Below are 27518 nucleotides of genomic sequence, written 5' to 3'. Positions count from 1 at the left end.
ATAAACACCCAATTTGGTTCATTTAGGTCTATTTTGGTTCAATTTAGTTCATTTTGGTCCATTCTAGTCCACTTTGGTTCAATTCAGTCAATTTGGTGTATTTCAGTCCAATTTGGTCCTCTTTGGTCAAATTTTATTTAGTTCGGTCCAATTCAGTCCATTTTGTCCAATTTAGTCCATGTCGGTCCATTTCTGGTGAGTATAAACTAAAAATAAATAAAGTTGTTATCTTTACTATTTCTATCTCTTAAAGTTGATGAGAATGACATATGGTTCTTTAAGTGAGAGCGAAATTATACATTTCAACTTAGCCTTGAATCATTAGCATACAAATATGAATACAATTGTGGAATATCATTTTTTTTTTTAGATGAGTATAAACTAAAAATAAATAAAGCTGTTATCATTTTTTTCTTTGATTGTTAGATATAATCATATTTTATAATAAATATAGTATATAATGATATAATGCTATTTTATTACACAACGTGACTTGGATAATGTGGTATTTACATCTATACTTTTTATTTTGAATATTATTCTCATTATATTTTATTCTATAAATTTGCTATTCTCTCCTTAATGTAGCGTTTGGTACGGGAGAATCCACATTACTCTTGGCATCCAGATTTTTAGGAATGTAATTTCTAGGAATCACATTCCTAGGAATGTAGCTATTCCTATGTTTGGTTTCATTGGAAATCTCTTAAGATTCCTAAGAATGTGAGATGATAATATTTGGTTTATTCCCTAAAATCTTAAATGAATTATTTATTTTTCCCATTCTATCCTTAGATTTGAATGTTAACTACCAAGTCTTAAAAAAAAAAAAAAAAAAAAATCTTCCTCTAAATAAATAATGAAAAACCAAATATAAACTATTAATTATGACAAATTTATTAAAATTACAGTCTAACATTTCAAAATGACAAATACAATACAAAAATAACTATTTAAATTCTCAAATGCTTTTATTCTTAATAATAATTTTTAAAATAGTTTAATCCATAATAATTTGCTTTATATTTTATCTTAATTGCTTAAATGATAAGGAAAAATAGTTAAAATTGTCAATTTATAAAAAATACAATTTCCTTTAAACTTGGAAATCTGGATTTCTATCTGTTTTAAAGGGAATCCACATTCCTACTGAGAGGGGTTTAAGGGGGGAATCCAGATTCCCTTGGCATCTGATTCCCTAGTTTGATTTGGAATCAAACATGGGAATCTTTAAACATTCTTATGAATCCTAAAACATTACCCCGTACCAAACGCCATATAAGAAAAAAGTGGTTATGCTATCTCTCATTCTAGATTTTTAATTCTTTCTTGCAACTTTACTTTAGGTTGATGAATTTTTATATTTTTTAGTATCTCTACTATGGGTTGATATGTTTTGGTGTTGTGTATTTTAACTTCCCCATCATATGTTCTCTCTCTCCATCTTATAGCTTTGGTTTGATCTTTTTTTAGTTAATCCTTTGTTAATTTGGAAGTGTGAATTTGAATTTATATCAAAACACAATCTATATGGCTATGTATCTGAATGTGCCTATCTATTACTTGAGTAATATTAATTGTAATTATGTGATAAGTTTTGATTATCATAATAATTTCCTTAAGATAATGAGAAATTTGAATAATAAATTTGAAGTTTGAAAATTTTAGTTCTACCAAAGGAAATTAGGAAAATATAATGCATAATAATGATAGTTAGAAGAACATGAATCACTTCAAAAAAAAAAAAATATCAATAAAAAATACCAAAAATGATAAATGTAAGGACACAATTTTAGCCCGAAACCACCAGTTAGAATGGAATGGGCTTGGAAGGCCTTTTACAATTAAATTTGTAGAGAGTGAGCTTGAAATCTAGGTTTTAATGATGTTAGATAACAAAAATGATGGGTCTTGATCACAACGACACACAACAAGGAACTGTTTACAAGTAAGAACCCTCTCCTCGGACACCAACTAAGGATGATTTTTATTATCTCTACCCAAGATGTGATACAATTATGGATGATGAGGTATACAGTCTTTTTTCTATCTCCTTTTCTGATCCCTCTTACTGAAGGTCCCCTCTTCTTTTTATTTCCCCTCCTTCTCTTCTTTCACTTCTTTCTCCTCCTCCACCTCATGGTTGGATTGCTCGTTTAGATACTTGTCCCATCCAGCTTCCCTGAAGTCTTTGGAGACAAGACCCTGGCTTCTCTCTGACGCTCAGGCCTCACTTCTCCATTAATGCGGCCAGAACAGTAGCTGTAACACATTAAATGCGAGGGCGGTGACAACAGCTTTATCTTAAATATCTCACTGTCCTTCTTATCTTCTACGTATACCATGCCTACCTTTACCTATAGGATCTTCTTGAATAGTGTCTCCGGCGGTCAATCAGCATTTCTTCAACCTTGACTCAAGATAGCCGAGGGCACATTCATCCTTGGACCATTCTCTTAGATATGCTTGACTAGATACCACTTCTTTATTTTTTAGCATCGCTTCATGGGCTGACTTTTACACATCCTTGGACAATTCAGTATCCTCGGATTGGGCCCTTAGCCCACAAATACCTTTGGGCCATCCTAGTATATGTTTACTAGGCCCATGGACCCTACAATAAAATTATATATTTGTGTTGGAGAAATTACCAATAAAATAATATTTTGATTACAATAAAAATAAAAAATATAATCGAACAATGTCAGACTAAGGCACGGAAATATCGCTTTCTTGAAGGAGATTTAAGCCCTCTGCGGTTGGCAACACGTAGAAACTGATGTAGCAAAAATTCACTTATGACTTGTCCCCTCCAAGATACAACAGTTTAACAGTTCATTGTGTAGCTTGGGCTAACTTTGCATAAGTGGTTGAGCTCAAAGCTCCACCAAAAGAAACACCTTTCTTTGGCCCTAAATCTCTTAAGTATATAGGAGTATCATTAAATTCACTCCCTCACACAATACTCTATACTTTAACTATTTATCTTCACCACCGCACATCCTTGGTGTGATGGTCACTTCACAAGTATAAGTGCTTGTGGAGTGTGGGGGGCAAGGGCCAAGATTCAAGTCTCCAAGAGGGAGTTTCACACACATATACACTTAGATTAGGCTAGAATAGAATTCTATCTTGTATCAAAAAAAAAAAAAAACTATTTATCTTCATTCACTTTTGATATGAAATTAGTCCGTAGCATAGCCATATATATAGTCTTCCAATCCTTCTCATAACCTACATGTTATTTATTATTTTAGAGAACTCTTAAATTTTATTTAATTTAATTTACATACAAGTTAACTTTTTCTTTAGCAAATTCCACTATAATCATCTCTTTATTAATCTTCAGTTAATTTAAGTTTTAACGTACTTTAAATTAAAATGCACTAACAATTTGTAAAAATTAAGAGATAGAAATTACTTTTATAAATTGTTTAATTTGTAGGGAGAACAAATTATCTTTAATAAAATTTAAAGAATAAATTATACGTTATATTTATACTACATCTCAAAATAATTATATACTCCCATGCATAGGTGAGTCTGTGACTAGTAATATTTAAAAGCTGAAACGTAGAATTTATGGTTTCTATGCTCCTATTGAGCTACATCAGCCTAGCATTTTAGTCAACTTTGGTGATGTTTTAGGAGAAAAGGTTTGTGTAGAAAGAAGAGTTGCATTATTGACAATTATGTCACATTCTTAATGTAATATTGGTAGGTTCTTAATAAAATTACATTTTTCTTATATGTTATTAAAGTATTGTATTTAAAAAAAAAAAAAAAGTGATGGATTTACTTATATCTACTTCATCTTTAGGCCATTCAAGACATATAGAGGACGGACTATTTGTAAGAAGCACTAAAAACAAATTCTAACTGCATATTACATTATTTACAAAATAAATAATTGAATGTAAAATGTATTATGTTTCCTTAAAAATAAAAAATAAAAAACTTATAAAATTTGAAACACTTCAAATAACACATAAAGATTACCTAATTTAAAAAACCTAATATATTATGTCAACTATACTTTGTTAGAAAATAATGACAATATTTTAAGAATGGTGTGACTAATATTTATAAGTCTCATTTACTATTTTCATTTTCATTTATCATGGGCCTAAGAAACTTTAACTAGTTAGATTATAATATGTAAGTTCTAGCATAGCAGTGAATCTCAAATGATATCCATTGGTTTCCTTTCGACCTTGGATTTTAACTTTTAAGATGGGTTTATTTTCTTAAAAAAAAAATTTTGACGAGTTTATTTATTTATTTATTTTTTTGAGAACATGACGGTTTTATTTTAGTAGTAAACATGTATTAACACATATATGCCCTTCGAATCATCTATCTCCTTCAATAGTGGTACTTGTCAAAGAACTTTAAAACTTTTAGTAGCAGTGTATGTTGTCTCTTATAAGGATAACCGGAGTTCAAATTCTCTCTCCTATATTGCCTGTGTTGTTGTAACTTGTAACTGTCAAACTATTAACAAAAATAAATAAATGAAATAATATGCAATTTGAACTTCTATGGAAGGGCTTTCTCAAAAAACACTTCTATGGAAGGGGGTAAAATAAATTCATTCATACAGCTTTCATACACGCAAGATACAAAAGGAAGAAAAAATGAAAAATAAAGGCAAAACCCTAATTAAGAACCGACTCCAGAAAATATTATTAAGAGTGCTGTTGTTTGGGAATCACTTTGATAGGGCATATTTGAATTTATGAAAAGAAAGGAAATTTGATCCACTAGCTTTATTGTAAAATGACAACAAGGCCAAATAAGGTGTTTCCTAGTACTTCCTGTGTGCCAACTCCTTCACGGCCTCGGCAAGATGTTTCTCATTTTGAACATTCTGAACCCAATTTGCATTGATGTGAATTCGTTCAATGCTCTGTTTCAGGGTTCTTGCAATAGAGGGCACACTGCGGCTTGCAAAATACTCCTCTATTTCCTTGGCCTTCTCGAATGACGCAAACTGGGGGAGTGGAAGAACCAAATGAGACAAAGGCTAAGCATTCGTAATAAATAATTAACTTCATTTGAATTTAAATTCAGCATAACATCTGTAATTGATACAAAGGGCACAAACTTGATACTAGAGAACTAACTACAGAAGAGATCAGAGGAGGGAGTGAGAGACAAACCGGAGAGACAATTGCACTGACAAAGCGAGTTATTAGAAATCCGGAACCCCAGGTTTTTGATATATGCTCCCAGTTATCCTGTATTTCGATCATATTCATAAGGGAAAAAAAAAATACATCAGATAACAAGCAGCTCATGTATGTTTTCGACTTTTAACAACGCTACACCTAATTGTTTCAAGGACAATATATCATGCAAATATTATGCAAACCAAAATGTCCTTTTTACATTACTGATCGAGTATTACCTTTAGCCATGTCCAACCTGTTTCACGTCCTTCAATACTTATAGCAAGTCCAAAAACAGCATCTTGGCTACGAACCTTAATGAAGTGGAAAATGAAGTCCACATCAGTGTCCAGTGTTCCATTTGACTACAATTTATCAGCTCAAATGAAATTTTTTTTAACCTCCACAATTATATTAAACCAAGATACCTCAGAAGACAATAAAAAGTTGAGAACTTCAAGAATTATGTTGGGGTCTGGAGAAGATGCTAATGAACCTACAAGCACAATAAGATACATCGTTCTAATTCAGTAAAGAGAATCTGATGCTCAACATCTTAAATAATGATATGATATTACTTAGGATGCGTGTTTTCTCCTGGCTTAAATCAGTTTCTTTGTACAATCTCAGAAGAGATTCAAAAGCCAATTTGTTCGAGGTGCTGACCCTCCGCATTACAGCCACATATGCTGCCTGCAATCAAACCCACAATATACATCAATAGCAATTGTAAATGGATAAAAACTAGCGGACCAATGCTTGTTTCACCAACCTTTCTTGTGTCAGGAGGGAGGAGTGGAGTGTTTTTGTCATCCAAGAATGCATGAAAACGCCTGCTTGCTTCATTTAGTGTCAGATCATGTCCAAACAAAGCAAGGGCATTCAAAACCTCTCCTCTCAACATTGCATCTAGATGGCTCTCACCTGTCTTAGGGTCCCAACCAAGCTTCCTGCAAAGAAATTCAAACATTAAAGAAAAAAAAAATGGAGAAATAAATTAAAAAAGAAGCTAAAAGGTTTTGAGTGCTCATTAATTGACACTGGGTTTCCATTAGCATGTAAGGTCTCATATAACTCATTGGTGGTCTGCAATTCCCATGTCAAAGACCTCTTCTCACTAACTTTTCTGACATCCTAGCAGCTTCTTTAGTAAGTATTATACAGATTATACTAGCAACTTCCAAGGTGACCACTAAGGTTCATTCAATATACTCAATAGAAAGCATGACAAATTTTTTCAGACTAAGTATACATTAGATATCCTCAAAAACAAAGATGAATATGCAAATACAATTTGCCTATTAAATATTGCAAGAAATATCTACATCCTAGATCTTGGGGCAAAAATTTGTAAAGTTATCCCTACAAAATTCACACACACACACACACACACACATATATATATATAAGTTTTGTACATTTATCTCTACAAAACTTGACAGTAAAATAAAGTAAACCTTAATCGATTGCTATTTTTTTCTTTGGGTCTTTTTCTTCTTCCTTAAAGCTGTTTATATCCACATTTATAAATATTAATATTTTCTGAGACATTAATAGATATCTATAGACGCAATCAAGCATTAACTCCAATTGTTTATTTGCTAATGGCAGCTTTATTTATGAAAGAAATTTAAATCAGAAAATGTCACACTCACACACACACACACACATAAAAAGCTTGGAATATGTGGGCTGCCTTTTTGTACACTACAGTACCTCAAATTACCTAATGGCTAATGCTTATAGTCAAATATCTCATTGGACTCTAAAAGGTCATGCTAAGAAAGAAGTCGACAGCACAGCCCTACGGACTTATAGACAAGGACCACCATAGGAATTTCAATTATTTCTATGTAAAAATACTTACTCTGCAGAACACTGGAAAAGGCTAACAAAAAATTGTTTAATGTAATCCACTAAATCAGGGGTTGCATCAGCTGCAATTCTTACAATCTTATAACTTATCTGTGAACAAAGACACCAGAATTAGGATTAAGAGCATAACTGAAATAAACATAAATGAGGTAAGATGGTGAACATTACACTAATCAAATTAGACAGCACGGTATATTCAACTTCCTCCCGGTAAGCACCCATCAAGGTTAGCAATGAGGTCAAAGACTGCTTGCGAGCCATACAAAGGGCAAATGAATCATCCAGAATGCCTGTTAAAGGAAGTTGTTGTCGTTAAGTGCTCTTTTCTAGCATCAATGGAAAAAAGAAAAAGAAAAAAAGCAAGTACGATTACAAAATAGCCAATTTACCAAATCTGTCTGTTGCAGATAAGTAATTGTTCTCTATTGCATATCTAAGTCTAGCAGCAAGGTCCTCATCATATTTCACCCTATAGAAACCAGCTTGATCAACATTAAGTTTTATCCAAGCAGATGCTGAATTGCTTTTATCACTCAGGAATTCCTTGATATTAAGAGTTTCAGATTTTGTCTGCAGTAGAAAATTCTTGCGCGCATCATATAAGCCACAGCATAATGTTATAGGGACAATCCATTGCCCATCCCCATGGGAACCACTTGACAAAAATTGCGACTGCCATTATTACAAACATTTGTCACAATTTAGAAAGTTCTAAAACATATTATTACGCGAAACTCATTACAAATTGAAACAGCTGAATACACGACTAAGTTAAAGTTGTTATTTCAAGGCAAAAATGGCTGAGAGAGAGCAGACACAAGAAACCTGCTCAAACACCAATGTCTGATCTTTGACTTCCACAGAGACAACTGGGTATCCCTTTTGCTTTGTCCACGAATTCATTAGTTTGTTCACAGGCTCACCAGATCCCTCCTCAAGAGCAGCCCATAAGTCTTCTGTCTTGGCATTTGAGCAAGCATATTTTTTTATATATGAAGCAAGTGACCTCTGATTACATACACAAATCAGAAAAAAAAAAAAAGGGGGGGAAGAAGCATAAATGGTCAATTAAAACTACAAAAAAATTGGTAATGCAAGAAAAAAGATAATTAACTTACAAGTACATCACAAATATTTCTCATCTCAAATGAGCAGCCCATAGTATACTTCTTAATTTCAATACAGAATCAACCACCTAATCACAATTACTATCAGATATTAAAAAAAACCATATTTGTATATTTTCCTTACAAGCCACCTGAAAGCAAAAGGTACAAGGAGATACTTTCTCGTTCTCTACACAGAACTGATTGCTTCTTAGAAAGGCATTGACATTAACTGACCATATGATGGATGTTCATAATGCTGATCGCACAAACTCAGATCCAACAACCAGCATACTCTATTGAACTACGACTTAATCTAATAATTCTTTCAAATAAAATTTGAAAAATTAATCCCATGAAATGCAGAAGGTGATTGGTTGACACCAATGGAAATGAAAAGGCACAAGCCTCAACAGCACTCAATTCAATAATACCTGGTAGCTACTCTAGCAGGGGTTATGTCACCAGATATCAGGTAGATATGCTTTCTAATTATCTCTAATCTAGATGACCATCACAAACTTCATCTCAATATAACTAGAATGAAATACTTTTTAAATTATTAATTACATAGTATACATCACATTATTGGTTATCTCCAAAACCTCTTTCAAAAAATTTATTTTATAATTCCACATTACCATCAAACCATTTTCTAAAAGAAAAATCTCTTAACCTCTTCTGAAGTCGCAATAAGGAGATTTAATTGCCTATTTTTCTATGTCTGAAAGCTTATAAGGTTTTCTATAACATAAATTTCAGGAGAATTTTGGTTAATGGACGGAAAAAACAAGTTTCTTCAATCATAAGAAATATTTTAACTTGTACAAGACGCATATAAAAGTGATAAACATAATGACCAACCTGAAAGCATTCAGCACCAAGATAGCTTTGCAGCATCCGGATAACAGATGCACCTTTTCTATAACTTATGGCATCAAAAATTTCATCGATCTCACTAGCATGATTTATCTCCACCTAAAAAAACAGAGCGCTTAAATTGAGATATGCTCATAAAATTACTAATACTAATACTTTAAAATAGATCATACTGAGACAAAAACATAGCCCATGCACAGTTACCTCAATGGGGTGTGACTCTGCAAGCCCATCCAGCCTCAGACCCTCTGTGGTTTCATCAAGAAACTGAGTCCATATTTTCCATTCTGGAAACAAGCTATCAGTTGCTAAATAGCTAACCTGAACACACACACAAATAATTGACATAATTTACAAGCATATTTTGCACCTATGTATAAGATTATATGGGCATACGACTAATGAATATACCCATGTTGCGAACCCCTCATTCAGCCATAAATGAGTCCACCATTCCATTGTTACAAGATTGCCAAACCACTGGTGTGCCAATTCATGGGCTACGACAGTCGCAACCTTCATAGTATCCAAAAGAAATGATTATAAGTTTTGTGGGGGTGTTATTATATCAATAGCTCCATATTGCATTTGCCAAACTAAATACAAACAAAAAGAGCAACATTCACAATTGCACATTACCCTCTGCTTATTGGCAGCTGCAGAATGCTGTTCGTCGTAGAGTAAAGCTGTTTCCCGGTATGTAACTAAACCATAATTCTCCATGGCCCCAGCAGCAAAATCAGGGATTGCAATCATATCCAATTTGGGAAGAGAGTAAGGCACTGCAAAGTATCTGTAGAAAGTATCATGGTTAATCTGAATTCCTGATAAGTGCCAAAATGCAACAACTTAAGGAATCACTAGCACCCACAAGCCAGTGTCCAATTATATGTATTTCTCAGCTATATAATTGCAATTCTGTGACAAGCAATTGTTAATTTGGTGGAAATTCACAGAAAATCTTACTCTTTGTATAATCCAAGTGTCTTCACAGCAACATCCAACGCAAATTTCCCTTGATCTGCCTTACCTACCTGACAATACACTCGAACTTTGATCCCTATATGGAGATGTAAGATTACAAATGTCAACAAAAAAAGCTGTAATCTCACAAGACGAAATGAAAATAGTGGATGAAGTTTACCATCAGATGTGTGATCTTCCACATAATCAAACAATCCAACAACAACTGCCACCAAATATGTAGACATTATTGGTGATTCTTGATATGAAACTGTCTTCCGATGCCCATCCACTTTTTCTTCAATGATTGGCATGTTGGAAAGAGCTATTAATTCAGATGGCACATCCAGAGTGATTTTGAATGTAGCCTACAACACCCAATGCCACAAAAGAAGGGCCAAATAAGCTTTTTATTTGTGTTCATTTGAAACGTAAACAGGCAGATCTACTTCTAAATCAAAGAATTCTTTAGCCACAAAATCAAATCACAAGCTCCATTCTTAAATTAACCAAGAGAGAGAGAGAGAGATTGTGACACCTTGCAAGCAGGTTCATCCCAACATGGAAAGCATCGCCTAGCATCAGCTGGTTCAAACTGCGTAACTGCCATATTCTTTTTCTCACCATTATGCTCATATGTACTACGAAGAAGAAGAAGAAGAAGAAGTCAATTAATAAAAGAAGAAGAAGAAGTCAATTAAATAGATAAATGTTTGTATGTATGTATAAAGCTTATACCTTCTATAGAAGCCCTTCATTTTATCGTTCAAAGTTCCTTGAAAAGCGATATTGAGAACTCCGATTCCAAGGGGAAGCGTGTGAGGGAACTCCAGAACCAAAATCTCATCCGCTTCAACCAATTCAATTTTTGAAGGCTCCAAAACCTAAACGAATAAACATAATCAATCTGAAGATGAAAAGAAAGGTCGAAGATGAAGATGATGATTACCTTAGAAGAAGAAGAAGAAGAAGAGCCAGAGTCGAAGGAAAGGGAGGCAGAATGGACGGAGAGATCGGCGGCATTGAGGACGATGAAGGTGGTATCGGCGACGATGTGGAGGTGGATGGCGACGGAGCCGGCGAAGTTGCAGGCGGTGAGGTCTGGTTTGAGGTGTATGTCGTAGCGTTTCGGAACGGCGAATTTGGGGAGGCGAGACTGCCCTTTGAACTGCTCCATAGATTTTGATTTATGAGATTCTCTTCTCTGCTCAACCAAATCCAAAAGCGGCGATAGAGATTTTCGATGAGGACACAAGTGAGAAGTCACACACCACAAGCAATGAATGCTCTCTCTGTCAGGTGCAAATTACAAAATATACCTTTTTTTTTATTTTTATTTTTATTTTTTATTTTTAGAAACACACACGGTGTGTGTATGTATATATATATATATATATATATATATATATATATATATATATATATATATATATATAGACACCAAATTAAAATTTTTTTCTTTAATGTAATTTTTTAATTTGAATTTGTCTATTGTTAGAGAATTTAAAAATGAGTAAACATTATGTGTTAGTTTTTAAAAAAAAAAAAAAAAAAAAAACTACCCACATTATCTAAAACAAACAAACAAACAAACCACAATTGAACTCCATATCTTTTATTCAATCATAAAAAACTTTACCAATTGAGCTGACTGGAACCTACTGTATTGTATTTTCTTAACTACGTATAATGTGAATTGGTAACTTTATAACATTCTATGAAGCATGAACTATATGAAAGATGTTATAAAAAATTTGGTTATGAATTGAAAATTATGATATTAAACCAAAAAAAGAAAAGATACTCTATATATATATATTCTGATAAACATTACCAAATAAATAATTATCATAATAATAACAAAAGAAAAATAAATGAAAACATTCATAAGATGCGTTATTTAAAAGATCTCATTGTTTGATTAATATTAATTTAAGAGATAATTATGGTAAACCCACATATGGTTAGACCGGTTTTCACTTTGCCTACCTGTGGTTTAAAACTTTATACTTTACCCACTAGATATTTGCTCTATTAAGGATCCGTTACCTTCCTCTCCATTTGCCGTTAAACAAACACATTTTTAGACGAACAAACATAAAACAAATAAAAAAACTAAGGTTTCCAATTTTTACAAAAAAGGTATGATCATTAGAAATGTGTGAACATCACTAGTGTTTTGTTTTCTTTACAATAGGAAATGATCTATCTAATACAAGTTGAAAGCATTAAATCTAACACAATCAACACCAAATTCTTAGCAAATCAAACCCATAAACCTAGTAAACAAACCAACCCAGATCAAACCTAGATAAAAAAAACCAATCACAACAAACCTTGAAAAGCACAATCAAACCTAGATCAAACCCAGGCCAACACAATCAAACCTAGATCCCACCACCCCTGACCAACACAATCAAACCACCACCACCACCCCGCCGACCAAACCAAAGATCCACCCCATCAATCAGTCACCAAACCCACCTAACCAATCACCAAACCCTTCGATCAGTCAACAAACCCACGCCAACAAAGTAACCAAACCCACTACCACCATCGTTGATCAAAAAAAAGAAAGGAAGAGAGATTTCACAATCATCAACGAACTGGGCGGAGGCCAAGATCGAGCTCCATTTTGGCCGAGATAGAGGTTGAGATCGGGACGGAGGTCGAGATCGAGCTCCATTCTCTCTAAACTACCGTCGGCCTTCTTCTTGGATTTGCTCCAAACCGCCGAGACGGAGGTTGAGACCGAGATAGATGCGAGACCCATGAAACAAGAACGAAGGAAACCAAAGATCCACCCCACCGATCAGTCACCAAACCCACACAAAAATCAGATGAACCCACAACCAAAACCACAAAAAAATGAAACCCATGAAGTAAGAATGAAGGAAAATGAAACCCATTGCTGTGCTATGGTGGCCGATGTCCTCTTTAACTCCACCATCGGAGAGAGAGAGAGCAAAGAGATGAGAGAGAGAATGTTGTAGAAGAATAGGTGAGAGGAAAATATGATATTTAGAGTGGTTGACTTAGGTTTAATTTTTCTGGGCATATGTTCTCATAGAAGATTTTAAGCAATCAAAACCCTAGTTTTTTTTTTTTTTGTTATGTTTGTTTTTTTTTTCCAAGAAATGTGTTTTTCTAATGGCAAAAGGAGATGTGGGTAACAGATCCTTAACGAAAGTTAGCTCAGGTGGGCAAAGTGTAAAGTGAAAATGGGCCTAATCACAGGTGAGTTTACTGTAATTATCCCTTAATTTAAAAATTTCTTAAATGATTTCTTGTACTAAAAGATTTGGACAAAATAATTAAGTTAACTCATTTATTTATTTACTAATAGATTTTACAATTGAAATGGATTGGATGGATCAAATTGGACTGAAGTGGATTGAATGGACTGAGATGGAATAAGATGCTACATTGATGTGACACAATAGGAGTATAAAAGATGCTACACAATCATGACCAAAAAAAAAAAAACAAGAATAAAAGATCAAAATAATACTAACATCAAAGTTTGAGGATGAGATTTTAAAAACACTAGATGACATTGCTCAAAAAAAAAAAAACACTAGATGACAATGGATTAGAGAGGACTTAAACTCATTATCACTTTTTTTTTTTAATTTTTTTTAATTTTTAATTTTTTTTTAATTTTTTTAAGGAGAAAGATAGTGCATGTCATTTAAGGGAAGCCACTAAAATCAGCCTGTAGCACAGGAAAAAAAATACACCCGGTTTCGGGTGCATATTTCCTCACACTCACAGTTGGTGGGACCCACTAATTATGGGACCCACTCAATTGTGAGTGGGAGGAAGTATACACTTGAAACATAGTATACTTCATTGTAGTGCAAAGATAATATGTGGGGAACATGCATTAACACCAAAAATGCTATATTAGACTTTTACTAAAAATAAATTGAAGAAAGAGAAAATAAACAAAAACACATTCACACAAACAAAAGGGAGACCAAAAGTAGAAACTCGAAAGAACCCTCCAAAAGATATGTTATTAATATACAAACAATATATATATATATATATATATATATATATATATATATATATATATATATATATGTTTGATTCATTATTATCACACTTGTTCGGCAAATTTACACTATGAAAAGTTGTGAAATTTGTAGTCCACTTGCTTTCTTCTTGAGTCTCGACAGCAAAGGCCTAATAAAAGTGTCTCCTAGTGCTTCCTGTGTACCAAGTACCAATTCCTTCACAGCCTTGGCAAGATGTTATTCATTCTGAACACTCTGAACCCAATTTGCATTTATGTGAACTTGCTCAATGCTCTGCTTCAAGGTTCTAGCAATCTTGGGCTCAGCACGATTTGCAAAAAACTCCTCTATTTCGTTGGCCTTCTCAAATGAAGCAAACTGGGGGATAGATAGAACAGAACATTGATGATGCCCAAAAGATCACCAGTAAGCTGCTAGTACTTCACCGATTTGAAGCAACACCTGCGAAGAAAAAAAAAAGTAGGTGGTTGGCAGAGAGCACCGGTGTGGTGTCGGCCAAAGACCCTCCGACGATCAAGTTAGAATCTTTAAACAACCCTAGAGTGCCAGAGTTGAGGTAATTGTGCGTACCTTTGGGTCATGAGGGTCTTGGGGTATATATAGTGGTGTGTGGCCGAAATATGCGCCTTGGTGAAGAAGCACTTTCCTTTTTAAGAGAGCAATTCGCGGATCTTTGCCTATTGTATTGAGCCCTTTCCTTATAGGAATCTTATTAATTAAGTCGAACGCGTAGCGCAAGAACTTTCCTTATGCTCACATAAGCAGAGGTCCAGATAGGCTAAAAATGAAAGTTGGGTTATTCCTTCAGCCTTCACCTGCCATGGTCGTCAGCCCACGTGTAACTCCTATACTGTCGTCAGCTTACGTACGCCAACGTGGTCCGTCAGCCAAGGACATCAGCCAAAGACCTTACAGCCAAGGTCGTCACCCCTGACTCGTCCACGTGATCCGTCAGCTTAATGTTGCTGCGTAAGGGGCATGGCCGTGAATGCTAAAGGGGTGTCAATGACAGTAGTTGACGGATAGCGTATCGCCGTCGGCTTCTTAACGTGCATTCAGTATGTAACAGGTGAACTTCCGTCAGCTTCTTAATGTGCCGTCACCTTGTCGAATAGGTGCTTTGCCAAGGAGGGGGTGATCACCCGTCTGAACGAGCGCGTCAAGTACCTAGCTGACGGCCAAGCGCAGTTCAAAGAGGCAAACAAAATTTTGGGCATGGAGCTGAGAGACTATAAGGAGAAGCTGACGGAGGAAACCCGTCGCCGGGAGCTGGAGACGGAGGCCAAGGTGGCGGCAGAAAAGGAGCTAAGGTCCATCCTAGTCCAAGTGGAAACGGCTAGGAATGACGCTGTGAAGGAGTTTCAAGATTCGTCAGCCTTCATAGACGCTTGTGCCGCCTACTATGGTGACGGGTTTGAGGACTGCCTGAAGCAAGTAAAATCGGCGTATCTTGACTTGGATTTGTCAAGGATTTCAATGGATGAGTCCATCCCGTCAACCCCTGCAGGTGACGCCGTTCCTGAAGAAGCTGACGCCAACAGCCAGAGGGTCAACAGCGTCGTCCTAGCTCAGCCAGCAGCGGACCACTCCGTCACTCGACTCGGCAAATCCTCATAATGGCGACCCAAATGCCGCCAGCCCTTCTCTCTCATGTGCCCAGCCTGTTGATGTCGAAGACGATGGAGGACACTGACGCTCCCCTAGAACTTAAAGTTTTCTTCTTTTTTTTCTTTTTTTTTTTTCTTTTTTTTTTTTTTTGAGAAGTGTAGACGGAGTAGTAATACTTGACGCCCATTTTTCTGGGCCTTTGTACAGACATTGTCTACTTTAATTTTAATGTCGTTTTATGCTTCAATTATGTGTGTTTTGTGTTGTAAGTCAGAATTATGTTCGTGATGAGCTTCGTCAGCTTAGGGGCGACGGGGTTTTTCTCTTTCAATTCAATTTTTGAACTGATGACGGCGTCAGCTTCTTTTCCATGAAAACTCAGGGTCATTTTTTATCATTCCGTCAGTTTCATGGGCGACGTCATTTGATAACTTAATTGCATGCCCGATAGTTTTCTAACGGCGTCAGCCTTTTTCTTTCAGCTAATCTGGCTTGATGTATCCATTTGGCAATGCGCCCATTTTTCTATGAACAATGCCGTCAGCTAGCTTTGAACATAACACTGTTATTAAGTCATCACTTTGAACATAACGCCGTCATTTTGAACATAACGCCGTCACTTTGAACATAACGCCGTCATTTTGAACATAACGCCGTCATTTTGAACATGACACCGTCATTTTAGGTGTAAGACTGTCCACTTTGTGGACTTATTTATGACGCCGTCCACTTTGTGGACTTAGATGTAGATCGTCCACTTTGTGGACTTATAAGCAGGTCGTTCACTTTGTGGACTTGGATGTAGGTCGTCCACTTTGTGGACTTAGACGTAGGCCGTCCATTTTGTGGACTTATAAGCATGTCGTCCACTTTGTGGGCTTAGATGTAGGCCGTCCACTTTGTGGACACAGACGTAGGCCGTCCGCTTTGTGGACTTATAAGCATGTCGTCCACTTTGTGGACTTAGATGTAGGCCGTCCACTTTGTGGACTTAGACGTAGGCCGTCTTTGTGGGCTTAGATGTAGGCCGTCCACTTTGTGGACACAGACGTAGGCCGTCCGCTTTGTGGACTTATAAGCATGTCGTCCACTTTGTGGACTTAGATGTAGGCCGTCCACTTTGTGGACTTAGACGTAGGCCGTCTACTTTGTGGACTTAGACGTAGGCCGTCCATTTTGTGGACTTATAAGCATGTCGTCCACTTTGTGGACTTATAAGCATGTCGTCCACTTTGTGGGCTTAGATGTAGGCCGTCCACTTTGTGGACACAGACGTAGGCCGTCCGCTTTGTGGACTTATAAGCATGTCGTCCACTTTGTGGACTTAGATGTAGGCCGTCCACTTTGTGGACTTAGACGTAGGCCGTCTACTTTGTGGACTTAGACGTAGGCCGTCTACTTTGTGGACTTATATGTAGAGGACCTGTTGTTTTCTTCAAGACATAAAAAATTCACTAGTCGTTTCCGAATGAACCTCCTCTTATTATGTTAAATGCATAAGTAAAATTTTGCTCAAAAATGAGAAAGATAAGTTTTTAGCCCTTTGGACTTAAAATATACTGTAGACAAGAATAAGCTGAGACAAATAACTAAGGATCATAAACTGGTAATGAGGAGTAACGTTCTGCTTGTTATCTTCTACTGGTAGTACTTTCTGAGGTGCTCGGCGTTCCATGGGTGTCGCAGTTTCTGCCCGTCGAGAGTCTCTAGGTGATAGGTGCCCTTTCTTCGCCATGATACGATCTTGTAGGGTCCTTCCCAGTTCGGGCCGAGCTTTCCTTGTGTGGGATCTCTGGCCGCGCCCATTACTTTCCTTAAAACAAGATCTCCGATTTTGAAGTCTCGGTGCTTGACTCGGGAGTTGTAGTGCTTGCTTACGAGGTCCTGGTATCGCGCGAGTCTCCGCTCGCCCACCGCCCTTACTTCGTCAATTAGATCCAATTGTAAACGAAGCTCTTGATCATTTCTTCCCTCGTAGTGTTTGGCCACCCTATTACTTGTGAGTCCTTTCTAGGCTGGAATGACCGCTTCACTTCCGTATGTCGAGCTGGAAAGGGGTTTCTCCCGTAGGGGTTCGCACCGTCGTTCTATATGCCCACAACACGCCGGGTAGCATCTCGGGCCATACGCCCTTTGCCCCCTCGAGCCGAGTCTTGATGATTCGCGGCAAGGATCGGTTGGTGACTTCTACTTGTCCATTTGCTTGAGGATGGGCTGGGAAGAATAATGGTTCTTGATTCCTAACTCTGAACAGAAGGCTCGGAAGGAGTCGTTGTCAAATTGTTTACCGTTGTCTGAGATTAGGACTCTTGGAATTCCATACCTGCAAACAATGTTTCTCCATACAAAACCCCTTATGTTCTTTTCAGTAATTGTGGCTAGGGCTTCAGCTTCAACCCATTTGGTGAAGTAATCGATGACGACGACGAGGAACTTCACCGCCTTGCCGCCATCGGGAATGGTCCCATGATATCCAACCCCCATTGGGCGAATGGCCATGGGGCAGTTATGGGGGTCAATTCTTCCGCCGGTTGCCGAGTGATGTTGCTGAACCTTTGACACTTGTCGCAAGCTCTCACATAAACCTGGGCGTCATTTTGCATTGTTGGCCAATAGTACCCGGCCCGGATCAGCTTTTGTACCAACGACCGTGATCCAGAGTGGTTGCCGCATATCCCCTCGTGTACTTCTCTCATAACATAGTCTGCTTCTTCGGGGCCTACGCACCTTAGATATGGTCGAGAAAAACCCCTTTTGTAGAGAACGTCCTTTATCAAGACAAACCGTGCAGACCGGACCTTCAACTTCCTGGCGGCCTCCTTTTCATCAGGCAACGTGCCATCTTTTAGGTAGGAGATCAAGGGCATGGTCCAAATGTTTTCGGAACCAATTTCCTGTACGCAGACAACGTCAATTAATGGTGAGGACTGAATGAAAGAAAGTACCTTGTCGATGGGGGTCATAGTTTCCGCAGATGCGGCTTTGGAAAGTCGGTCGGCATGTTCGTTTTCTCCTCTTGGAATTTGGACTATTTCGGCTTGCAGTCCGTCCACCCTCTTTTTTGCTTGCTCCCAGTACCTCTTCATTCTTTCACCCTTGCACTCGTACTCGCCGTTTACCTGGCTTGTGACGACTTGGGAGTCGCAATGAACAACCACATTCGTGGCCCCTACAACTTGAGCAAGGTCTAGACCTGCTATCAGGGCTTCATACTCAGCTTCATTGTTAGTTGTAGGAAAGTCGAGGCGAATCATGCATTTTAGCTCGTCGCCTTCCGGAGAGTTAAGCACGACCCCTACCCCGCCAGCCTTCTTGTTGGATGACCCGTCAGTGAAAATGCCCCATTGGGGAGTCTTTTCTTCTTCGCCTCCCGCGTTGGTGAACTCAGCAATGAAGTCAGCCACCGCTTGTCCCTTGATGGCGACGCGGGGGCGATATTGTATATCAAATTCACTTAGCTCTACGGACCACAGCGCCATCCTTCCGGCAGCCGCAGGGCTGCCCATTGCCCGCCGCAAAGGTTTGTCAGTTAGGACGACTATTGTATGGGCTTGAAAATATGGCTTGAGCTTACGGGCCGCTGTAACCAAAGCGAAGGCAAGTTTCTCCATGGGGGGATATCTCTCTTCTGCACCGTGCAATGCCTTGCTCGCATAGTACACGGGTCGTTGGACATTATCGTCTTCTCTAATTAGGGCCGCGGCGGCGCTGCTGGGGAAACGGCCAGATAGAGGAACAGTTCTTCTCCTGGTTGCGAGGGGCTTAGCAATGGTGGGGAAGAGAGGTAGGCCTTTAAATCTTCGAACGCTTGTTGACACTCGGCAGTCCATTCAAATGATTTTTTCAATGTTCGGAAAAAAGGTAGACATCTGTCTGCAGCCTTCGACACAAACCTGCTGAGCGCGGCGACCCTACCGTTGAGGCTTTGTACTTCCTTGATATTTTTGGGAGGGGCCATCCCCATAATGGCCTGAATCTTGTCCGGGTTGGCCTCGATCCCTCTTTGGGATACCATGTATCCCAAGAACTTTCCTGCCGTCACTCCAAAGGCACACTTGCTTGGGTTGAGCTTCATGTTGTAGGAGCGAAGAGTATCAAATGTTTCCTTAAGATCCTCCAGATGAGCTTCTTCCTCTTGGCTTTTGACCAGCATGTCGTCGACATACACCTGGACGTTCCTTCCAATCTGCTGTGCAAACATCTTGTTCATGAGCCTCTGATAGGTTGCGCCCGCGTTTTTCAGGCCGAAGGGCATGACCTTGTAGCAAAAAAGGCCTTGGCTTGTTACGAACGAAGTCTTCTCTTGATCACCCTCGGCCATTCGAATCTGGTTATACCCGGAGAATGCATCCATGAAGCTTAACAGTTGATGTTTGGCCGTGGAATCCACCAGGACGTCGACCCGCGGGAGGGGGTAGCTATCTTTGGGGCACGCCTTGTTTAAGTCCGTGAAGTCGACGCACATCCTCCATTTCCCGTTGTTCTTTTTGACCATTACGACGTTCGCCAACCAGTCGGGGTAATACACATCCATGATAAATCCCGCATCCTGCAGTTTGCGGACTTCTTCTCGCTATTGCTTGGTCTCTTTCTTGGGCGAAGGTTCTTTTCTGTCGGACGGGCGGAAAGGATGGTGACACGTTCAACCTGTGCACCATGACTGACGGGTCGATTCCCGGCATGTCTTCGTGGCTCCATGCGAATACATCTTTGTTTTCTTTCAAGAAAGTAGCAAGTTTCTGACGTACCGCCGGGTCGGCCAAGGTTCCGACTTTTGTCGTTCGCTCGGGTGGGCTTCGTCGAGGTGCACGTCTTCGAGCTTTTCGACGGGTTCGTCGCCACCCGACGTTCTTCTATGTTCATGGCCTGAATGTGATTGTCCATCTCCATCATGGCCACGTAACATTCTCGTGCGGATACCTGATTTCCTCTTAATTCTCCAATCCCGTGATCAGTAGGGAATTTTATCATTAAATGGTATGTCGAGGTTACAGCTTTCCATGAGTTGAGGGTTGGACGTCCTATGATGGCATTGTAAGCCGACGAGCAATCGACTACCAGGAATGTTACGTTCCGGGTGACTTGCTGTGGGTAGTCTCCAACGGTTACTGCTAAAGTGACAGTGCCCAGCGGATGCACCCTCGCCCCTCCAAAGCCAATGAGTGGGGCATTAACCGGAGTTAGTCGCTCCCTTTCAATTCGCATCTGTTAGAAAGCGGGATAGTAAAGGATGTCTGCTGAGCTACCGTTGTCTACGAGAACCCGGTGTATGTTGTAATCTCCCGCCTGTATGGTGACGACCAAAGCGTCGTCGTGGGGGTGATGGAGGCGCTGGGCGTCTACTTCCGAGAATTCAATGGGGGGATTTCCAATCCGCGGCCTTCCAGGCGCAGGACTTGCCGATTGGACATTCTGGACCGCTCTGATGTATGTCTTTCGGGCTTTCTTGGAAGATCTGGCCCTTGTGGTGCCTCCTACAATCATCCTTATGTCTCCTATGGGTTGCCTGGGGCGATCATTATCTCGCCGAGGGGCTTGATTTTGTGGCGGGTCTGCCCTCTCTTTGTTGACAAACCTCTGTAACCTCCCTCGCCTAATGAGAGCTTCTATTTGCTGTTTCGGTCGTAGCAATCGGCGGTGTCATGGCCGTGGTCTTGATGAAATCGGCGGTACTTATCCCTTGGTCTCCTGTTGGGATCTCCCTTCGGCTTTCCGGGAAAGGCCAAAGTTTCCTTGTCTTTAATCGCATCAACACCTGGTCGATGGGCGCATTCGGGGAGTGAAGTTCGTGTACCTTCCCGTAGGCGGCTTGGGTCGTCGATCATCTCGTCCCTCTCGGTTCTCCCCTCTTTCGTCCATTATCGGGTTTCGTATCTTCCTGTCTCTCCCTTTTCTCGGGTTTGTAGTCGTCCACGGCCGTGAAGGCATCCTCCGCGTTCATATACTTCGTCGCCCTGTAGTATACGTCGGACATAGTCTTTGGGTCGTTCTTGCATAGAGAGAACAAGAACTTACCCTCTTGTAACCCGTTCATGAATGCTGCCACAAGTGTCTTGTCGTCTGCCTCGTCTATCGAGAGGGATTCCTTGTTAAAGCGGGCTATATAAGACCTTAATGTCTCACCTTCTCGTTGTTTAATTCCCAGTATACATGCAATAGACCTCTTGCGTCGATGACTTCCAATGAAGTGCGATACAAACTGTGCACCTAATTCCTTAAAAGTGCCGATGGAATTAGGCGTCAACCTGCTGTACCAATCCCTCGCAGGCCCTTTCAAGGTGGTGAGGAAAGCCCTGCACATGATTTCGTTCGGTTCACCCTGAATATGGATTTGTGTTCTGAAAGACTCCAGGTGGTCCAGCGGGTCCTTGGATCCGTCGTAGTTTTCCACATGGGGCATTTTAAACTTTGAAGGGACGGGGTATGAGTTCACCAACGCTGTGAATGGTGAATCCGTTCTATGGACTAGGTCGTCCAGATTGCTGGATACCCGTCCCTTAAGGGCGTTCATCATTGCATCCATGCGCTCCCTCATCTCTTGCATCTCGGCTGTGATATGAGGTGGCAGGGAGTCCGAGGCGGATGGCGGGTTTGTCTCCGGCCGCTCCAGCCTTGTCGGTGCGGTACTACCTTCAGGCCTGACGGCATTCCTCCCCTCCGGGCTCGCTACTTCCTGGTCCTCCCCCGGCGCACTTTGGTGCGCCGTCATCTGCCGTAGTTGCTCTTCTAAGTCGTGGTTCTGTTTAGTAAGGCGCTCGACAGCGGCAGCCAGCGTCTGAACTTGCCTTTCTAGCGCTGTAGCATGCGGTTCGTCGCCTTGGTTGTTGACTGTTGCCATCGATCGAGTGAGTACCATACAACTTTTTGTCTCAGGAATAGAGCAAGGCTAAATGCTTGTTTCTTTCCCACAGACGGCGCCAACTGATGATGCCCAAAAGATCACCAGTAAGCTGCTAGTACTTCACCGATTTGAAGCAACACCTGCGAAGAAAAAAAAAAGTAGGTGGTTGGCAGAGAACACCGGTGTGGTGCCGGCCAAAGACCCTCCGACGATCAAGTTAGAATCTTTAAACAACCCTAGAGTGCCAGAGTTGAGGTAATTGTGCGTACCTTTGGGTCATGAGGGTCTTGGGGTATATATAGTGGTGTGTGGCCGAAATATGCGCCTTGGTGAAGAAGCACTTTCCTTTTTAAGAGAGCAATTCGCGGATCTTTGCCTATTGTATTGAGCCCTTTCCTTATAGGAATCTTATTAATTAAGTCGAACGCGTAGCGCAAGAACTTTCCTTATGCTCACATAAGCAGAGGTCCAGATAGGCTAAAAATGAAAGTTGGGTTATTCCTTCAGCCTTCACCTGCCATGGTCGTCAGCCCACGTGTAACTCCTATACTGTCGTCAGCTTACGTACGCCAACGTGGTCCGTCAGCCAAGGACATCAGCCAAAGACCTTACAGCCAAGGTCGTCACCCCTGACTCGTCCACGTGATCCGTCAGCTTAATGTTGCTGCGTAAGGGGCATGGCCGTGAATGCTAAAGGGGTGTCAATGACAGTAGTTGACGGATAGCGTATCGCCGTCGGCTTCTTAACGTGCATTCAGTATGTAACAGGTGAACTTCCGTCAGCTTCTTAATGTGCCGTCACCTTGTAATAACGTCACTATCAAACATGAAAAAAGAAAAAAAAAGAAAGATAAGCAATAGCAATAACAAAGTGTAACTGAATTTAACTATACATTTGTTTTTTTTTTTTTTTAAAACTAAACTTAACTTCTATGCATGTGTAATTAAGATACAAAGGACAAAAGCTGATACTTGTGGAACTAACAACAGAAAAGAGAGAAAGGAGGAAGAGAGAGAAAGGAGGAAGGGAGAGACAAACCGGGGAGACAATTGAGTTGACAAAGTGAGTAATTAGATATCCAGAACCCCAGGTTTTTGAAATATGCTCCCAGTTATCCTGCATTTCAATCACATGTAAAGTAGAAAAAATGCATTAGACAACAAAGTGGAATGTACTCGTAAATTCGTAATGAACATGGGAATAGAATAATACGAGATCAGTGCCAAAGTAAATCAAAACGAAGTACCCTTTCATTCATGTATACATAAAGAATTTAGCGACAATAAGCTAGAGAAACAATGGTTGAAGACTAGCATCAAGGAATTAACTAGAGAAACACAACTTTAATGTAAACTAGCAGTTTCGATATAGACGTGGCTTCATTTCTCAGCACATCAACCCAAATGATTACAATTTACACCTCTAGCATTTCTCAATTTTCCTTTTTATCAGCAATAAGTACATGAGATATACAGCCATGCATGTTCTTCCCACAGGAAAGAAGATGAGTGCCCTGTCCCCTGTATATGCTTATCAAATCTTAGAAACGGCCTCTTAATTCTTCACATTGATGTGCTTTTTGCATTTTACATTACTAATGGAGTATTACCTTCAGCCATGCCCAAGCTGTTTCACGTCCTTCCCTACTAACAGCCAACCCAAGAACAGCATCTTGAGTACGAACCTAGATCAAATGGGAAATAAAGCCAGCATCAATATCCCAAGCTCCATCAGACAATATTTATCAACTAGCACGGAAAAACATTTTAACCTTCCCAATTATACCTCAGAAGACAACAAAAAGTTGAGAGCTTCAAGAATTATGCTGGGATCTGGAGAAGATGTTAATGAACCTACAAGCACAAAAAGAGACATGTCTCCAACATACTAGAGAGATTCAAATAATTTTGCAACATTTCAAACAATGATATGTTATTACTTAGGACGCGTGTTTTCTCCTGGTTCAAATCAGTCTCTCTGTAAACTCTCAAAAGAGATTCAAAACCAAATCTGTTTGAGCTGCTGACTCTCCGCATTGCAGCCACATATACTGCCTGCAACCACAGCCCATAAGAAAACTTGATAGGTATTGTAGATGGGTAAATACTAGTAATTGACCAATGCTTTTCTTTTTGCCAACCTTTCTTATGTCAGGATGGAGGAGTGGTGTATTTCTGTCGTCCAAGAATGCATGAAAACACCTACTTGCTTCTTTTAGTGTCGGATCATATCCAAACACAGCAAGGGCAGTCCAAACCTCTCCTCTTAACATTGCATCTAGATGGCTCTCACCTTTCTTAGGCTCCCAACCAAGCTTCCTGCAAAGGAATTCAAAAATTGAACAAAATAAATGGAAGAAGGAAAATACAAAAGAAGCTAATTTTGCCCAATACACACAAAAATAATATTTCGATAGTTACAACAATGTGGGAGGGAGATTTGAATCTTGGTTCTCCTCATAAAGGAGAGCAAATAATGCCACTGAGCAATTTAGCTCTTGGACTTGCTCAAAGTTTTTAAGGGCTAATTATTTGTGTTAGTGATACAATCATATATACAAACTGGGTTTTCATTAGCATGTAAGGGCTCATATAAATCGTTGGTGGTCTGCAACCGTTAAGTCAGAGATCTCTTCCCCTTAAAGCTTTTTCTAACATCCTACATGCTTCCTTAGAAAGTTTTATTCATATTATGCAACTTCAAACCTAATGTCTAAGGTTTATTCAATATAATTATTAGTATATATGACGATTTTAATCTTGACAAATCATATATAAAATATCTCCAAATAAAAGAAATAAATATTCATATAAGTCAAATAATGCAAGAAATATCTGTATCCTAGATCCTGAGGTAAAACTTTGTGAGTCGATCACAACAAAACTTGAATGAGGAATTGCAACGATCCTTAAGTGACTTTTTGTTCTTCCTTACCAGCACACTTTTTACATTGAGACATTTACAGTTGTCTCTTAGATTTAAAGAAAAGATACCTCTGTCTGCTATTTATTTGGTATTTGCAGCCCTATTTAAATACGAAAAAATTGACTTAATTCAGAAAATGTGAGATATGCAAATATTATTATTAGTAGCATATCAATCACCTATTAATAACCTAATTATTCAGTATAAAAGAAATGATACACTCATGCTATAAATCTGTGGAAATGTATTTTCAGACATTCTAGTACCTCAATAGTTAACATCGTAGGGGGCTTTCTCAATCAAATGGAATAAAATCAACTTCAAAGATATCAATTTGTTAGGTTTTAAGACCTTAGGGACTAATGTATTAGAACTACAATATGTAATGTGTTGGTAAACTATGATCAAAACATAGAGTCTAGGTTTAAGCTTGCTCAAAGTATGTTTGATTGTAAAATTGGAATCAAGTGATTGTAGAAATTATTGGACAAAATCTGTAAGGCTCGATCAGTCGAAAATTAGATTCGATTGATTGAGAATCGTGCAGATTTAATTTTCTATAAAATTTCCAATTCAGCCTAAGCCCTTTTAACATGTAGGGTTTTATGTTTTACTTCACATATAAAAAGAAAAACCCTAGCTACGTTTTAGAGGTCTTTGATATGCTGTGTGTTGAATCTCTTGTGAGATCTAGAGGTTTTTACCTTCATACACACTTAGGGTTATCAAGATCAAGATTCATGTCAAGAACTTGGTGATCACTTCAGTTGTTGCATAAAGAACTTAAAGAAGATTTGAAACCTTTGAGTGGAGTCTCAAAGTCATAAGTAGGAGAACTTGTGTTTGCAGTAGATCAAGGAAAGAAGTAGTCTATGGACTTGGAGTTGTCACGTAGTCATGATAGTAAGTTTTTTATTCGAGGTAGCAATAGGATGTTAGTGGTCTAAGTTCTATTGTACAAACTTCAATTCTTTTATAGTGGATCTGTTTTACCTTGAAGATAGCTAGATTAAATCCTCCCTAGGTTTTTTACCGATTTTATTTTCTTGGGTTATTATATCGTTGCATTCTTTATATTTCCGCATTATTTACATGATATGATTTTATTGTGTTAACCTTGATCTGTGAAATTTATCTAAGTAATCACTTGGCTAAATAACTAGGTTAAACAACTTGTGTTAAAGAGTCTAAAAACTTATACAATTATATCGAAAAAACAGTAGACAGAGCAACCAGAATGACTTATAAACAAGGACCACCAAAGGGATTTCGATTATTTGTATGTAGGACAACTTACATTGCTGAACGCAGGAAAAGGGTAATAAAAAATTGTTTAACGCATTCCAGCAACTCGGGGTTTGCATCAGCTGCAATTCTTTCAACTTTATAACTTATCTGTGAATAGAGGGATTAGAATTAGGACTAATAGCACAACTGAAATCTACTAAGTCTTAAACAAGAGGTGAACGTTACGTTGATTAAATTAGACAGCACTGTATATTCAAGTTCCCTGCTATAAGCACCCATCAAGGTAAGCAATGAATTCAAAGGCTGCTAGCGAGCCATACAAAGGGAAAGTGAATCATCCAGGATTCCTGTTAAAAAAAAAAAGGTTGTGTTAAGTGCTCTATTCTACCATAAGCACATACTATCATAAGATAATAGCAGGTACGAGTACAAATATCAAAATGACCAAATCTGTCTGTTGCAGATAAGTATTTGTTCTCTATTGCATATCGGAGTTTAGCTGTAAGGTCCTCATCATATTTAACCCTATAGAAGCCAGTCTGATTGACATTAAGTTTTACCCAAGAAGATGCTAATTTGCTCCCGTCACTCGGGAGCTCTTTCATATCAAGAGTTTCAGACTTTGTTTGCAGTAGAAAATTCTTGTGCACATCATATGAGCCACGGCATAATGTTATTGGAACAATCCACTGCCCATCCCCAAGAGAACCACTTGCCAAAAATTGTGACTGCCATTATCATATTGATTTGTCAGAACTCAGTAAATTCTCAAAATATTATTAAGCGACACTCATAAGAAAATGAAACGACACAGTATGCATTAGGGTTAAGATATGTTATTTCAGGAAAAAACGAGTG

General features: G+C 38.8%; 1 protein-coding gene and 1 pseudogene across 2 annotated transcripts; both read right to left on the bottom strand.

The window, feature by feature from the left end:
- Positions 1-4551: 4551 nt before the first annotated feature.
- LOC142613071 (aminopeptidase M1-like) lies at positions 4552-11307 on the bottom strand. 2 transcript variants are annotated; one of them, XM_075785269.1, is made up of 19 exons: positions 10944-11307; positions 10733-10878; positions 10533-10635; positions 10176-10362; positions 9998-10091; positions 9671-9824; positions 9443-9547; positions 9236-9352; positions 9017-9130; positions 7872-8054; positions 7436-7718; positions 7215-7336; positions 7039-7136; positions 5944-6121; positions 5750-5864; positions 5600-5667; positions 5411-5485; positions 5163-5240; positions 4552-4993 (listed from the first exon to the last, which is right to left on the bottom strand). In XM_075785269.1, the coding sequence occupies exons 1-19, from the start codon at positions 11169-11171 to the stop codon at positions 4808-4810; spliced, it is 2634 nt and encodes an 877-aa protein (XP_075641384.1). In that variant the 5' UTR covers positions 11172-11307; the 3' UTR covers positions 4552-4807. The 2 variants fall into 2 exon arrangements, with proteins under 2 accessions (XP_075641384.1, XP_075641375.1); XM_075785260.1 differs by having other exon boundaries at positions 9998-10362.
- Positions 11308-14117: 2810 nt separating this feature from the next.
- The window catches only part of LOC142618006 (aminopeptidase M1-like), a 32562-nt pseudogene continuing 19161 nt past the window's right edge, over positions 14118-27518 (bottom strand).

This window comes from Castanea sativa, chromosome 1 (assembly GCF_040712315.1).
Source record: "Castanea sativa cultivar Marrone di Chiusa Pesio chromosome 1, ASM4071231v1".
Lineage (NCBI taxonomy): Eukaryota > Viridiplantae > Streptophyta > Magnoliopsida > Fagales > Fagaceae > Castanea > Castanea sativa.
Note: the sequence above shows the minus strand (reverse complement) of the source record. Positions and strands in the feature narration are given on the sequence as shown.